General features: G+C 56.3%; 1 protein-coding gene across 4 annotated transcripts; it reads left to right on the top strand.

The window, feature by feature from the left end:
- The first annotated feature begins 7,121 nt into the window (after positions 1–7,121).
- RAB26 (RAB26, member RAS oncogene family) lies at positions 7,122–13,136 on the top strand. Of its 4 annotated transcripts, none has more exons than XM_036410552.2 (9): positions 7,122–7,505; positions 8,572–8,682; positions 10,995–11,036; positions 11,121–11,187; positions 11,325–11,377; positions 11,715–11,780; positions 11,876–11,932; positions 12,024–12,110; positions 12,216–13,136. In XM_036410552.2, exons 1-9 carry the CDS (start codon positions 7,311–7,313, stop codon positions 12,270–12,272), a joined length of 735 nt encoding a protein of 244 aa, XP_036266445.1. In that variant the 5' UTR covers positions 7,122–7,310; the 3' UTR covers positions 12,273–13,136. The 4 variants fall into 4 exon arrangements, with proteins under 4 accessions (XP_036266445.1, XP_045427394.1, XP_036266446.1 ...); XM_045571438.1 differs by having other exon boundaries at positions 12,021–12,110; XM_036410551.2 differs by having other exon boundaries at positions 7,127–7,505; positions 12,034–12,110.
- The last annotated feature ends 3,283 nt before the right edge of the window (positions 13,137–16,419 follow it).

Here is a 16,419-nt window from a genome sequence, read left to right as displayed (position 1 = left end):
CCCAGTCAAGGGCATCTACCTTGGTTGCAGGCACATCCCCAGTGGGGGTTCTGCAGGAGGTGGCTGATTGATGCTTCTAACTCTCTATCCCTCTCCCTTCCTCTCTGTAAAAATTAATAAAATATATATATTTTTAGCCGAAACCAGTTTGGCTCAGTGGTAGAGCATCTGCGGACTGAACGGTCCCAGGTTCGATTCCGGTCAGGGGCATGTACATTGGCAGCTGGTCGATGTTTCTCTCATTGACGTTTCCAGGTCTCTCTCTCTCTCTCCCTTCCTCTCTATAAAAAATCAATAAAATACATTTTTTTTTAAAAAAGTTCTTCCTGCACACTGGTTGAAAAATCACCGAATAGATTATTTGAACAGCACAATTAACAAGTTCTATTTTATGTAACAGTATGTTTTCAAGGTCAAGGGAAATGATTAGGCAAGAAACTGGCCTTAGGCAACACCGCCCCCTAGAGGCGCTCTGGGTCCATTCACCTGCTCGGCACAGCACAAGCTGAGTCCAGCCCACAGCAAAGCTCACCCTAGCCCAGGGATGCCCATCAGAGTAAAAAGTTGTCTACCGAGGACCTGGGGACAAGGGTGGATATCCTGACAATTGAGGCAATTGGACGGTAAATGTGCAAGTGATGGCTATCTTTTTAAAAAAATATATTTTATTGATTTTTTACAGAGAGGAAGGGAGAGAGATAGAGAGCTAGAAACGTCGATGAGAGAGAAACATCGACCAGCTGCCTCTTGCACACCCCCTACTGGGGATGTGCCCGCAACCCAGGTACATGCCCTTGACCGGAATCGAACCTGGGACCTTTCAGTCCGCAGACTAACACTCTGCCACTGAGCCAAACCGGTTTTGGCAATGTGATGGCTATCTTAATTATCTTGTTTACAGTGATGATTTCATGAGTGTATACATTTGTCAAAACATATATTGTAGCCCTAGCTAGTTTGGCTCAGTGAATAGAGCCTTGGCCTGTGGACTGAAGGGTCCCAGGTTCAATTCTGGTCAAGGGCATGTACCTTGGTTGCGGGCATATCCCCAGTGGGGGGTGTGCAAGAGGCAGCTGATTGATGACTCTCTCTCATCGATGTTTCTAACTCTCTATCTCTCTCCCTTCCTCTCTGTATAAAAAAATCAATAAAATATTTAAAAAATCAATAAAATATATTAAAAAAACAAAAATAAAATTCAATAAATTATATATTTTTAAAAATAAAAAAAAATAAAAAAGAAACTAACCAGAAAATAACCCCTGACCTCTCTATACAAACACTTCAATAAATCTATTAAAACCTTCCCCTGAGCCCTAGTCAGTTTGGCTCAGTGGATAGAGCGTCAGCCTGCAGACTGAGGGGTCACAAGTTCAATTCCAGTCAAGGGCGCATGTCCGTGTTGCCCGCTCGATCCCCAGTTGGGGGCGTGCAGGAAGCAGTTGATCAATGATTCTCTCTCACTATTATTGATGTTTCTGTCTCTCCCTTCCTCTCTGAAATCAATATATTTAAAAACAAACAAAAAAACAACACCTTCCCCGTTCGACAGTTGGCACATTTTGCATCCTGAGACTGCCCAGAGTACTCATGTGTGAGGGCCTGAGCTGACGTGAGCGGTGATGCCCCAGGGTGGACCCTCCATGGAATGGTCCTTTCTCCTTCAGGCAGGAACGGGCACTTGTGCCTTACCACCTGCTGGGCAGGGCCTCCGGGACACGAAGGTAAGTGGGCTACACTGGGGCATTGAGGGCAATGAGGGAGCGCATCTCTGACACCACTTGCTTCTGGGATAATGTGGGTTATTCTCTTTTTTTTTTAATACTAAATACAGATGCATTGATTAATTGATTGAATTCAGAAAGGAAGGGAGAGAGATAGAAACATCAATGATGAAAGAGAATCATTGATTGACTGCCCCCTGCACATTCCCTACTCGGGGGGAATCAAGCCCACCACCTGGGCATGTGTCCTTGGCCAGAATCAAACCTGGGACCCTCTGGTCTGCAGGCCAAAGCTCTATCCACTGAGCCAAACCGGCTAGGGCGGTTCTTCTCTCTGAGGCAGAATTTGCACTTAGCACTGCTACAGTTCCTCTCTGATGTCTCCATGGCAACAATCACGTGGCTTTCACAGAACATAAGGTGTCTGAACTGGAAGGAACCTCCGAAATCAGCTCCTTCCACAGCCTCCTTTCACAGAGGGGACAGGCTCAGAGAGGGGATGCCACGTTCCCCCAGTCACACAGCGAGCCGGCACCCAGTGGGAGCTCCTACCTCTGGCACCACTCCCAGCCGGGCTCCTTTCCCTGACAGAGCAGACAGCTGAATTCTGTGGCACTGACTTCTTGGAAGGTGCGCTGGGGGCAAAATCTTTGGTGGCTTTGCCGTGTCCCCCTTGCTAAAGGGCTCCTGACGTCCAGCCTGCCTCTGTCCTGCTCGGTCACTGAGCTCTGTCTTCAGTGCTTGGTGGGGGCAGGATGGGAACTGTCTCACAGGCTGGGAGAAAGGCAGTGCCCCTGCCCTCCCCCCTACCTTCCCCCCATCCACCGGGAGGGTACTACTGAACAGGAAATTTGAGTGTCTATGGAGCAAGAAGGGGGAAGGAGTCAGAGAGGGCTGCCTGGAAGAGTGGGCTCTAAGCCGAGCCTGGAAGGTAGAGGAGGATTCTCAGTCCTTCCTGAGTCTGCCTGCCTTGAGGGCAAATCCCTCCCTGTGAGTGAAATGTGGGGGTGAAGCTGGGGACTTGGAAAACTGGAATCCAGAGAGACACTGCCCCAGGGAGTCCTCGAGGGCTGTTGTATCTGGGACTCCTGGCACCTATTGCTCCAGACCAGAGGGTAAGACACTCAGAAGGGCAGGCTAAGGACAGCTGTGCAGGAGCCAGAGGCCCCAGGCATGAGGGGCCAGAGATCAGGGCCTGAGGGTGCTGGGGTGGGGGCCCAGGAATGAGACCAGGGGGTGGGGGCAAGGAGGCTGGAGCTGCTCCATCCCTCTTCTGGGTCATGAACACATGTAGACGCTCCATGGCTCAGCAGAGCGGCCCTCTGCCAGCAGGACTGAGGGCTGTAGGCCCCCCTCCCCAGTGGGACATGGTCCTCACCCTCCACTGCTCGGCCCTATGGCTCACAACTCATGGCCTGCCACGGGAACCTGGCCTGCACCAGAGGGCGGGGAGGGGGTCTTCTCTTCTCTAGGTCTGCAGATGCTGAGATTCTGGGCATCCACCCAGGGCTGCCCTCCTGACCTTCCCCACCAACTGGGCCCTTTCCCGTCCCTTAGCTGGCAGTCTGTGCTAGTTCACCATAGCTGTGTAACAAACATGCCCCAAATGCTCACAGATCTGCATTTTGGACAGGGCTTGGTGGGATGGTGTAACTGCTCTGCATGGAACCTGCCAGCAGAGAGTACCCACCGCCAGCCAATAGGCCTACTTTACTCACATAAAGCGGGTTGGCAAATGGGTATCTCTCCACGTGGGCTTTCTCACAGTATGGCAGCTGGATGCCAAGGATGAGTGTCCCAGGAAACAGGAAGGAGGAGTTGCCAGGATGTAAGTTCTGAGCCCACAAGTGGACACAGGGACACTCCTGCCAGTAAAGCAATCACAACTCCTGCCCACACCCAAGGCCAGGGAACACGGAGGAGCAGCAAGGAGTTTTCCATCTCCAGCCCATCTCAGCACTCCCCTGTCCCTGCCCAGTGGGCTCTCCCTCTTTGCTCACCTCCAGGCCTGCATTCTGTCTCTCCCGGAGGTCCCCCCTGTCCCTACTACCTCCCCTTGGGTTCCTGCAATCCCCCCATGCTTAGCCCCCGGCCCACACCCATTCCTTTCTGCTGCTCTCCAGTATTCCCAGAGCCGTGTCCTTTCTCTGTTGCTCTGCTCAGAAACCATGCATGGCTCCCTATAATACTTCTCGCTGAACAATTTCCAAGCTCCTAGGAAATACATTTACTCACATTTGCCATGTAATCTAGGCCCCCCTCCTGTCCCCAACTGGACTGCCATTGCCTCCAAGCAACGGGACCACACTGTGGCTTCTTCTGCTCCAAGTGGCCACCTAATGGCACGCTGAGCCTGCACATACGCCCTCCACCCGGCAAGTTTCTCTGACTCCTGTTCTGTTAAACTTCTGCTCCACCTTACAAACCTTAAAAAAATGCCCCTGCTCCACCAAGCCTGCTCACCCCAGTCTTTCCATTGTGAGGGGAGGCACATTCTGCCTCCAATCCTTATTAGACACATGGCTCTTGAAGGAGGGGCCATGTTTCTAACTCATATTTCTTTCCCCGATTTAACAACTGTTTACTGAGGCCCAGGGCCAGCTGCCAGGGATACGGCCGTGACTAAGACAAGAGGCTTCCTGTGCCCAGAGCGCTGACATTCCAGAGGGCGCTACAGATGGCAAACAGAGGCACCGAGACACACCACGATCACAGACTGGGAGGACTGCTGGAGGCAAGGGAGGCCGAGACCCCGGCCAGAGTGGCTCAGTTGGTTGAGCATCATCCGTGCACTGAAAGGTTGCCGGTTCGAATTCAATCAGGGCACATATCTGGGTTTCAGGTTTGATCCATAGTTGGGGAACATACAGGGTGTGCAGGTGCATACAGCACACATGGGAGACAACTGGTTGATATTTCTCTACTCTCTCTCTCTCTCTCTCTCTCTCTCTCTCTCTCTCCCTTCCTCTAAGCATGCCCTCAAGTGAGGATGAAAAAAAGAGGGAGAGAAGCAAGGGGGTGCTGTGATGCAGGGGCCCAGAGACCTGGAGCTGTACATATATTTTTCTAATTTTATTTTATTGTTTTTAATATATTTTTATTGGTTTCAGAGGGGAAGGGAGAAAGAGAGAGAGATAGAAACATGAGTGATGAGAGAGAATCATGGATCGGCTGCCTCCTGCACATCCCCACTAGGGATTGAGCCCGCATCCCAGGCATGTGCCCTTGACCGAAGTCAAACCCAGGACCCTTCAGTTTGCAGGCCAATGATCCACTGAGCCAAGCCAGCTAGGGCTATTCTTCTCATTTTAAAGGTGGCAAGATCAAGCCTTTCTGCTCTGCTGCTCTCAGCTTTCCTCCCCTCCTAGCCTCTCCCCGCCCCCTTCCAACCGCTAACATGCCTACCTCCTCTCTTCCAGGTCACCCCATCAGCACACACTCCCCTTTACCCCAACTCAGACTGCCCCCACCTCTAGGGCACCCAAACTCCACATGGCTCCATACCTGGGGGGACACTCTGGGCAGTGGCTGTCGGAAGGAAGCAGGGAGCCCACTACCTAGGACCCTGGGGCCAGTGGACATTTGGCTAGCTGAGCTGAGACCTGGCCAGCCACCCTGAAGTTGGCCTCCTAGCAGGGGAGGGGGGGGGGAGGGAGACACCTGGAATCCCCAGGGGCACAGCAGTGGGAGCCCAACAATCCCGCCCCAAGCCCCACTGCCCTCATATTTGGTCACTCATTGGTCTGGAAACAGTGGGAGGCCAGAGGAATGAGTCAGGAAAGGAGGGGCTTCCTCAGGTTTGTACCCAGCTATGCCAGGGCCATGAGGGGTGGGGGGTCTCCCGGGGGCCTGGCTCCACCCTGCCATGGACAATTATGCTCTCTGGAACCCTGGAACCGGAGCTCCCAAATGCAAACCCTGGTTCTCCCTGGGCCTGTTTTCCCCTCTTAACACTGAGGATGGCAGCAGCAGCACCCGCCTCGTGGACGGTTTTGAAAATGACCTGTGCCTGGCCCCTGATGATGTCAGTGAAGGACAGTTTTCCACAGCCTTTTCCCGGCACGTCCCTGCCAGGTCCTTTGGAGGAATCGCTCCGTTGGACAGCATCCCTCCATCTGTGTTTTCCTGGATCTCTGAGCCTGTGAGCAGCATAAGTATTTGAGCTCTGGGCACTGCCAGCTGACAAGGCTGGGGCACTGCCAGCTGACAAGGCTCGGGGCTCAGAAGGACCCAGGGTTCCAGGGACAGCTGTCACATTTGGGGGGTGAGGGGTGGACAGCAAGGTCATCCCTCCAGCTCCCAGAAGAGTATGGAACAGAAATTGCCCTTCTGTCTGCACCAACTATCCCCAAACCCTGGAGGAGGGGCATCTTGGTTTACTATTTCTAGATTCCATTACCACCTCAGCCTCATTCTCAAAACCAAGGCGGAGGTCCCGAACAGAACTCTAAGCAGCCCAGGTGGGAGAAGGTGTCAGACCCTGGAGAGGGACCAGTGCGGGGTTTCAATCATCAGCATCTGGGGCCTGCTTGGGGCCAGAACCTGGCGATGGAGGTCCAAGGGCCAGCCACTGGGGGAGGGGCCTCCCGCCCCCTTCATCCACCAGGTGCTTGGGAGCAGAGGCCCTGCTGCTGGCTGCGACACCGCTGACTTCCCACGACTTCAGCCGAGCAGGCAGGAGCTGTGGGGGAGGGCCCTGCCAGCTCAGCCTTGACGCTCGCGGTGCCGCTAAGTCCTGCCTCTGCCTCTGATAACCAGCTGTCACCTGAGCCCCAGCCCTCGGTACACGGTACACGGGGCGGCGTTTGTTTGCCAAGACCAAGTGTCGGAGCTTCCTGGACCCGCCTGCCCTGGAGAGAGGGGGGCTCTGCAACGGGCCAGGTGGCATCTCTGGCTGAGAAGAAACGGAATCCAGGGTGCCCACCCCGCCATGCAGACCCACTGCCTCCGCGCCCTCTACCTCCAAGTATTCCCCTTGTCCCAGGCCGGGAGATGGTCCAGAGGAGGTCCCTGGGCAAAAGGCGGCGCGGGGAGTAGGGGCTCACAGCACGCAGAGGAACACAGGACTCCGGGTGCCCCCTCACCCGGGCCCTCCTCCCCCTACCGCGGCCCGGGCCCCCTGCCCCTACCCCGGCCCCGGCCCCCTGCCCCCTACCGCGGCCCGGGCCCCCTGCCCCCTACCGCGGCCCGGGCCCCCTGCCCCCTACCGCGGCCCGGGCCACAGGCGGCCCCGGAGCGGCGCCCCCGGGCAGAGCGCACAGACCCACTCGCTCGGCGTGGCGCGGTGAGGGTGGGGGGATGTGGGGGTCCATATGGCTCCGCCCCCGGGAGGCCGGCTCATTTGCATGGCCCCGCCTCCGCACAGCCATTGGCGGCGGCGGCGAGAGGCCGGGGGTGAGTGGCTGCGGGGCTGTGGGCGGCGGGGGGTGGAGAGCCCAGCGCCCAGGATGCCCCGGCCGCCGCCGCGGGACGGGTTCGCGTCCGGGTCCGGGTCCAGGACGAGCTCCGTGGGAGCAGGGAGCAGGGCGGCCGAGGGTGCGTGTGCGGCGACCGCAGAGGGAGAGCACTGAGTGCCCCCCGCAGGCCATGTCCAGGAAGAAGACTCCCAAGAGCAAGGGGGCCAGCGCGCCCCCCGCCTCGGTGCTCCCCGCCGCCAACGGACCCCGGGCGGCGCGCCCCGGGACTGCGCGCCTCGGCCCCCCGGGGCCGCCCAACGGGCCCCCGCCGCCCGGCCGGCCCTCCCTGGGCGGCGGTGGCGATTTCTACGACGTCGCCTTCAAGGTGAGCCGGGCAAACCCCCGCCCCCCATGCGAGCGGCAGCAGGTGGTGTCTGGCGGGAGCTGGTCCGGAGGCTGCCGGGCGGGGGTGCAGGGCCCTGCGGATCCCCGGCCCCGCGGGGCTGGAGCGGCTGGCACAGCGCAGCACACACACACACACACACACACACACAGCTGTCAGACCTGGGTTTGGGATACCCAACAGGCCTGCCCCCCACTCTACCCCCAGACTGCGGGGCGGGATAAGGGGTCCTGCGGAAGTCAGATCCAGGTGCTCTCCACCCGCCCCGCACTGTCTCCTCCCCCGCTGGGGCCCCAGTCTCATTATTTACCATATGCTGCTTTCCCTGGCCCCGGGGAATGTAGAAGCTTGTGAAAGAGTGTGTGTGCGTGTGTGTGAGTGTGTGTGTGTGTGTGGCACAGGGATGGGGAGTGGCAGGACCATCTTTGGGTTTGGGGGGCCGTTGGCAGCAGGATGGGGAGGGGTACTGAAGGGGTGGAGGAGGGGTTAGGCCTGACTGCCCCTTCCTGTCCACAGACCTGACTGAGGCCCCTCTGACAGGATCTGACCCTCAAGTGGCACATTCCTCCCAGTCTGGTCCAGATCGGAAACCCTCTGGCACAGACGCCCCCACAGGCCTCCTAGGATGTCCCCAGGCACCAATCCCCAGACTCTTCTCCCCAGGCACTCCCTTCTAGATCAGGCATGGTGCTCAGGGCCCGGGCGTGGGGGTCAGTTAGGGCCTGGATGGAGGCATCTGCCCCCACTCCCTCCTGATGGAGACCGGCCTCTTTCCGGGGTAGAAGGGGCAGGACCTGTAGATGCAGGTAGAAGCTGGAGGTGCAGGCCAGCTGGGATCATAGCTGCTGTGTCGCCCCCCACCCCTACCCGCATCCTAAACCCAAGTCCTGGGGCCCGCCTGTGGGCCTGGGATGCCCCTCTCCATTCCCGCCCCTCACTCAGCCTCCCTCTGACGAGGCCAGCTCAGGGAGGACTAGACACCCCTCTGAGTGGGCCTGCACGCGGGTCCCCTGGGTCCTAACACCTCTGCCCCTCCTGCTCCCCTCAGGTCATGCTGGTGGGGGACTCGGGCGTGGGGAAGACCTGCCTGCTGGTGCGATTCAAGGACGGGGCTTTCCTAGCAGGGACCTTCATCTCTACCGTGGGCATCGACTTCCGGGTGAGTGGAGACTGGTGTCCTGGGCCCCCAGCACCAGCTCATGGAGTTCTCACAGCACCCCTCCCCGGCAGCTGGTCCTCCATACTCCAGGCTCCCGAGGGGGAGGTCCCAGAGGGACCCCTGGCTCCCAGGTCAGGGTGGAGGTGGAATGCCATAGCCATCAAGCTGCCTGCCTTCTGAAAATCCTAGGCTGTCGGAGACAGATGGTGGCTCCATCCAACCAAAGCAGAGATGGCATCCCTGTGCACGGGGCTGGCACACCGTGCGGCTCTGACCTGTGCCTCTGGGGAGGTGGTCACTGGTGCCCCCAGAGCTGGCAGCGGGAATTCAAGGTCCATGTTCACTTGGGAGGCCAGCATTGCTGCCCCACGGAGGTGCCAGGCAGGCCATCCAGGACGGGTGGCTGTGGCCCTTGAACACATACCCGTCCAGCAGCTGAGGAAAGGGTATTATCTAGAGACGGAGGGGTTGCTTAGGGCAGAGGTCCCTGCCCTTGGGTGAGGAGGCTCATGGGAAATATTCTTACCCAGCTCATCTCCCCTGCCAGCCCCCTTACCACCCCTAGCAGGAGGGCTGCGTCCTGGGATTCTTCTGGGGGTGCCCCTGGATTCTTGGCTCCAAAGCCCTGACAGCACCCAGGCTGCTTATGGGGTCAGCAGGAAACGACGGGGACCAGGGTCTGAGGCTCGCAGGGCCCCAGCCTCAGGGCTCCCACCTCTGCCCATCAGTCTAAATGCCGGTGCCAGCGCTGAGGTGCTGTGTAAGTGCTGCTGTGTTCCCTGCAAATCCTGAATTTGCATCTTTCTCACCCTTTAATTAGACCCAGTTGTTTTGAGGCTGGGAGGGAGGCCTATTCTGGGGATAGCAAAGGGGGGTTCCCTCCAGTCTGGGAGCCATTCTCTTTAGGGGGACAAGGCCCCTCCATCCTCTGGGAGGAAGCGTAGAGGCTGAGGTGTCAGAGGGGCTGTGTGGGCCCAGGGCAGGCGGACCTTTGCCTGTTCTGGCCCTGCTTCCCCCTTCTGCCCTCCCTCTTGGCTCCAGGGCAGGCGGTGAGGGAGGTGAGGCAGCTGGTTCATACCTCTGTTCCAGGCGTCAGGGGAGGCGGGGTGTCCTCCGCAGCCTGGCAGATGGCCGGGCTCGGTTCCCTGGAGACACAGAAGCGCCTGACAGCAGCAGTTTGGGAGAAGGGAGACAGTGGCTCCTCATCCCACCCAGCGAGTGGAAACCAGGGGTGGGCCACCACCTCTAGGGCTGACTGGAGAGCGAGGCCAGGCAGCGAACACACAGTGAGCACCCACTGTGTACGGGACAGAGCTCTGCACTCCGTCTACTGCCCTGGGCCCTGTCCTCAGAGAACTGCCATGTGGAGAGCAGCTTTCAAGTCAGAACAAAGGTGCCCAGGCTCAGCTGGGGCGCGTCTGGGAGGCAACTGATTGATGTTTCCCTCCCTCCCCCCTCCCTCTCTAAAATCAATAATAAATACGTTAAATTATATACATTGGAACAAATGCTCTTAGCTGTCACTCTGGGCCAGACAGTTCTCAGTGCCTTGCACATAGTCACTCACAAAGTCATCGGAGCCTGGGATGGGAGCCTGTTATCGCCATGTGTGGGTGGGAGAGCTGAAGCACAGAGAGCTAGTCATGGTCCTGGGATCACACGGTGGGTGACTCCCAATATCACGCAAATGGCTTTAAGCCAAAGGAGCAGCACCTGCAGAGCTGAGAGATGCCAGTCCTCGGTAAGGGGGCTGGGGTCTACACTCCAGAAAGCGTGTAAGGGACAGGAGTGTGGGGTGAGGCTGAATCGGTAGGTACCAGGGCGAGGAGGGCAGGCTAGGGTGAAGGGGCTAGGCTTGCAAGGTGCTGGGAGAGGGTCAGAGCAACTGGAGTGAGTGACTGTGGTGGGTGGTGGCAAGGGGCCGTGGAGCTGGCGGGGCATGTGCCAGGCTGCACGGTGGGCAGAGGAAGGACAGCCTGGCCCAGGATTAGACACCCTGTGAGTCTATCAGCATGGCCATCAGAGCAGGAGAGAGGCCGGTGCCCCGAGCATGGACTATCAGGAGGGGCTCCCCAGAGGCACCAGGGAGAGCTGGCTGACTCTCGGACTCGGGTTCCAGGGGAAGTGTTACCTCCTGGTGCAAAGAGGGAGGTGAGCCACGTGGGCGTTGGGGGCAGAGCCAGTTCAGGGGCTCATCAACTTCAGGCTCAGTCCCTGGCCCTGCACTGCCTGCCTCTCCCCTCCCCCTCCCCTCAGCCCCTGCCAGAACATGGCACTGGGCCCATTACTGGAGTTGGCTGGTTGTGTTTCAGAACAAAGTTCTGGACGTGGATGGCATGAAGGTGAAGCTGCAGGTGAGGCACCTGGGGGAGGGTGAGCTGAGGGCCCGGAGGAGGGACCGGGCAGGCCTGACCCCCGGCCTGTCCCTGTCGCTGTAGATCTGGGACACAGCTGGCCAGGAGCGGTTCCGCAGCGTCACCCACGCCTACTATCGTGACGCACACGGTGAGCTCACGGGCAGGGTCCCAGGCCCCGGAGTCGGGGCTGTGGTCTGTGTCTGTGCGTGCCCTGTTCCCTTAGGCTTCTGCTCAGAGGAGGGTTGTGGGTGACTGGAGGTGTCCTCACTGGCCCTCTGCCCCCAGCACTGCTACTGCTCTATGATGTCACCAACAAGGCTTCCTTTGACAACATCCAGGTCAGTGGCTGCTTCCTCCTGGGTTGGTGAGTGTGTGTGTGGTGTGAGAGGCCATGATGAGTCCTGGTTCCACTCCAGACTCGTTTAGGTAGATGGTCTGAGGACCCTACTGACAGCAGGAAGGGGGGCGGAGGGCCCCTCTGGGCTCCTGGTGGCCCGGTTTAGAGTATGAGCTGGAGGCGGCCTGGGTGACCTTCCAGCTCCATTAGCCCAACCATCTTGGATATTGTCAGGAGTGTCTCAGTGTTAGAGGCCCAGTGTGGGTGTGTGTGGCTGGGAGAAGCCAGGGGTGTGGAGAACACCAGCCTCCAGTCTGGTTTCAGCTCTCCCATGACAGGCCTGGCTGACCGAGATCCAAGAGTATGCCCAGCGTGATGTGGTGCTCATGCTGCTAGGCAACAAGGTGGGCACCCCCGCCTCTCCCCTTCCCCTGGCTCTATGGGGGGGGGGGGGGGGGTTTGAGCCTGAGGCTGGCTCTCACCAAGATCCCCGTGGCAGGTGGATTCTGCCCAGGAGCGTGTGGTGAAGAGGGAGGACGGGGAGAAGCTGGCCAAGGTGAGTCTGGGCGAGGTGGGTGGCTAGGGGTGCCCCCTGGGGCTGTAGGGCCTGGGTTGTCCCCACCAGGCTGCCACCTGGCTGGCAGCAGCTCTTTGCAGGAGTGTGGGCTGCCTTTCATGGAGACCAGCGCCAAGCTGGGCCTCAACGTGGATTTGGCCTTCACAGCGATAGCAAAGTAAGTCCTCGCGGTCACCGGGAAGGCCTCCAGATTCAGACCCGGGATCTGAACCCCCTGTGGGGGTGCTGGCCCCCCGGTTCCATGGTTCCCCCTGTCCCGCAGGGAGCTGAAGCAGCGCTCCACGAAGAGCACCAGCGACCTCCACTTCCAGCTGCATGACTATGTCCAGAGGGAGGGCCGCAGGGCCTCCTGCTGCAGACCCTGAGCCAGGGAAAGCTGGTCGGCGGGCCCTCTACTTGTCACCCAGCCGTCAACCCCAGGTTTCCAGGACTCTCAGGCTGAGCCTAGCCCCGTGGTCGGCAAACTGCGGCTCTGTTGACGCACGACTTTGCCGACCACCGGCCTAGCCCTTCCCTTGTCTGTGTTGCAATCTGTATAACCTCAGCCCTAACAAATGGGCTCCAGGGAGCTAGCGGGTGTGCAGCCCTCTTTCTCTTGCTGCTGCCTGAGAGCCTTACCCCCAAGGCCTTCACGGAAAAGCTACCTAGGAAGGGATGCACTGTGCAGGGCACTTGGTGCCTCTGCTGCCCCCTCCTGGACATACTCGGTTTTTACCAGTAGGCCGCAGTTTCTAACCCCTTAAAAAGCCATGTCTTCAGCTGCTCATGCTTGCTGCCCAGGCAGAGAATGGCAGGACTCCTGACCATGCCCCAAGCAGAGGACTTCCCTGAGAATCACATGCGTTTGTGCCATGGACCAGGGGCACGTGCTCCCAGCCCGCCCACTGGGAGGCTCTGGTTCGATCAACAGGATCTTCTCTCCTGTGCCCTTGGAGAATGCCAAGACGATGGCTTGTGTAACACAAGGAAGAGCATGTGGTAAATCACAAAAATGTCGGGTAAACTAGGACCGCCAGCCCTCGCCTGCGGACGAAGGTGCCGTCTTCGCACGGCTGAGGACTGGACTTGGCGAGGTCAAGCTGAGAGGGCTGATGACGCACTACACCTTACACTGAAATCTTCGAGCCTTGTTGACAGACAGCCTTTGTTTTCAGTCCTAGCGAATAAAGTTGTGTTTTCTGGAGTGCCCGTCTCGTCTGTTTAAATCGCCTTGTAGAGCTCTCGGCAGAGCCCGCATCCTGGTGGTACTCCCTCATAACCAGGTGGAGACCCAAGAACATGCCCACGGAAGAACGCAGAGCAGGGCTGCTGGGAACCTCCGTGCCATCCAAGGAGCACATGGCAATCTGGGCAGTCACCTTCCCTCCACAAGACCCAACGAAGCAGCTCTCAGTGGCCAATTAATCCTGTCAGTAAGGGTTAGATGGGTGGAGGAGGAAGCCAGATGAAGTAAAGAATTTTAAGTGTATTAAGGCATCTGCAAACAGATGGGCTAAGTCCCAAAATGGCATCTCCCCTGAGTGGTCGGGGAGTCGGGGCCTTTATAGGACCCCGGGTGGGTTTTTTTCTGAGGGGGTATATGATGGAAAGTTACTGCATTTAGTCAAGGAGGATGTCTAAAGGAAGTCTGGTTCACTGCTTGTCCAGATCTTTTGCTTATGGAATGGGGGTAGAGGTTGTTTCCTCTGTGTCTGCTTCAGGCTGGCTGGGGGCGCCAAAGATGAAATGGGGCAGATTTTGGTAGTAGTCAGCCCGAGTGAGGTATTGGTCCCCTGCCGTCTGGGTGAGGTTCTGGTTCCGTTTGTATGGTTGGTGAAAGCTTGAAAATGGCCCTGGAGAAATAAAGAAAAGTGGCGCAGAATAACGGGGCCAAAGGCAAGACTAAGGAATATGAATGTGAATGGACCTATAAAAGGAAGCAGTCAGGTATACCGATTTATACTTTTTAGCTGAGTCCCAGGTGTTGGACTGACATTCTCTAATTTTAGTAGCCATTTCTGTCAACTTCTGAGCTGCATCTCTGACTAGTCCTGACCGGTTAATGTAAAAGCAGTGCTCTACCAGGGAGAGACAAAGACCTCTTTCTCAGCTGTCAGCAGGTCTAAGCCTCTTCTGTTCTGTAATGTTACAGCTGCAAGGTGATCAATTTGGTCTTGGATTTTAACTAAACTTTCAGCAATATTGTCTGAGCCCTATTTTTAAAAAAATGCATTTTTATGGATTTTAAAGAGGGAGAGAGATAGAAACATCAATAATGAGAATCATTGATTGGCTGCCTCCTGCACACCTCCTATGGGGATCAAGCTCGAAATGTGGGCCTCTGTCCTTGACCAAAATCAAACCCCAGAACCTTCAGTCCTCAGACTGATGCTGTATCCACTGAGCCAAACTGGCTAGGGCTAAGCTCTCTTGTAAGTCCTAGGATAGGGTTTCAAAATATGAAAGAGCAGCCAAAACCGGTTTGGTTCGGTGGATAGAGTGTCGGTCTGCAGACTGAAAGGTCCCAGGTTCGATTCTGGTCAGGGGCATGTACATTGATTGCGGGCACATCCCCGGTAGGGGGTGTGCAGGAGGCAGCTGGTCGATGTTTCTCTCTCATCGATGTTTCTAGCTCTCTGTCCCTCTACCTTCCTCTCTGTAAAAAATCAATAAAAATATATTTTAAAAAAAATATATGAAAGAGCAGTAGTCAGCCCTCCTATGCCAGTCCCGACTCCGGGGGTGATTCCCAGGGTTACTAGGAGAGGAGCTATCTGTGTTGCCCTTTTATGTCGAATGTGTAGGTTATGGGAGCGGGCAAAGAATGGCTGTTGGGAGCTATATCTACACTGGGGAAGAGATAAGAAAGGGTGCAAGTTCCTGTTCAATTAGTTGGGAGGCAGATGTAAGCATTATCCCTCCAGAGGAAGAAAAATCCCAAATCAGGCAAACTGAGAAATGCAGAGAAAAAAGGTGGACTAGAGGGTATGTAATGGATTTCCCTTGTTTTACTGGTTCTGTGCTCCAAATCTTAAGGGTGGTCGCCAAAGCGCTGCGGATAAGGAGTGACGGATGAGTGGCTGAGGTTTTAGTGCAGTGAAAGTGGGCCGGAATGCTAGACTGGGTTGCTACCCAGGGGAGAGGCAAGAGGAAAAGGAAAGAGCAGGTGAAACCCTGGGCTTGGATGACTAGGTGGGCAGTAAAGAAGACAGGCTGCAGGAAATGACCACTGACCTCTGATGAGACCTGATAATTGACAGACTGGGATGAATGGCCTATCAGAAGTTTTAGTGTTTCAGAATTTACCAGGCAATCAAAAAACACATAATGGGTACTTGGAAGATTCAGGAAAAACTATTTTCAGAGATACAAGTATGATGACTCAGGGGAGTTATTCTCCAAAGCTCAAGTACTGAACGCAGAGGGTCCTTCCCATTTATCCCTTTGGTTTGTCTCCCCAAATATGGACCGGGCTTCCGGACGTTTTGTGGGCCTTGCAGTCCCTCTGAGTTGGGATGGGGAAAGTGAGATTACACCCAGAGGCCTGGCTTCGGTGCTGCCCGTGACCTCCCCTCTGGCTAAGCTGTTAAATTCTTGGTTTATGGCCTTTGTAAACTGGGAGTATTTAGAAAAACAGATTATTGCCTAAGGAAGAGGCATTGAATTATAGGCTAACAAGAATGTGCAATAGGCCGAGACCGGTTTGGCTCAGTGGATAGAGCAGTTGGCCTGCAGACTAAACGGTTCTGGGTTCAATTCCGGTCAAGGGCATGTACCTTGGTTGCGGGCATATCCCCAATAGGGGGTGTGCAGGAGGCAGCTGATCGATGATTTTCTCTCATCGATGTTTCTAACTCTCTATCCCTCTCTCTTCCTCTCTGTAAAAAATTAATAAAATATATTTTAAAAAATGTGCAATAGGATACTGGTTACTGACACAGATTCAGATTGCTAGGCCCCCACCCCCACCCCGGTACCCCCTATATTCTCCCTCACTAGAGTAACTGTGGTGTCACAGGGTGATGATGGAAGATGGCCTGTTGATATATTGCCCTGTGATTTTGTAAAGCATAAAGAGATTTGGGCAATTAGTGGGGTGTGTAGGCTGACAGGGCCTGTGACAAGTATGGAGGTGGGAGCTACAGTGGCGAGGGTTTGAATGTAAGTGTCTCAGAGAAGCCTGATTGGCCTGAGGGGAGGATAGTTGCCTAGGAGAGTATTAGCTTTATTTAGAAAGTGACTCCTTTTCCCTTTTTTATAGGTAAAAGTGGCCTTTGCCTGATTCCACTTAAGGAGTGGTACCGGGATAGCAATGCAGGCAGAAGAAAAGAACAGGCAAAGCCCACAGTCTTGAGCTAGTGCTGGGAGTGACTTGTTTAGAAGAGAATGGGTGAGGTGAAGAGAATTGAGGTAAGAAAGTATCCCAGGGGAGTGGGAGAACAGGGGTGGCAGAGGAAAAGGAGGAGAGCTAGTCCTAGTTTCCAGGG

This window comes from Pipistrellus kuhlii, unplaced genomic scaffold (assembly GCF_014108245.1).
Source record: "Pipistrellus kuhlii isolate mPipKuh1 unplaced genomic scaffold, mPipKuh1.p scaffold_m20_p_4, whole genome shotgun sequence".
Classification (NCBI taxonomy): domain Eukaryota; kingdom Metazoa; phylum Chordata; class Mammalia; order Chiroptera; family Vespertilionidae; genus Pipistrellus; species Pipistrellus kuhlii.
The sequence above is the reverse complement of the archived record's forward strand: the minus strand, read 5'-3'. Positions and strand labels throughout refer to the sequence as shown.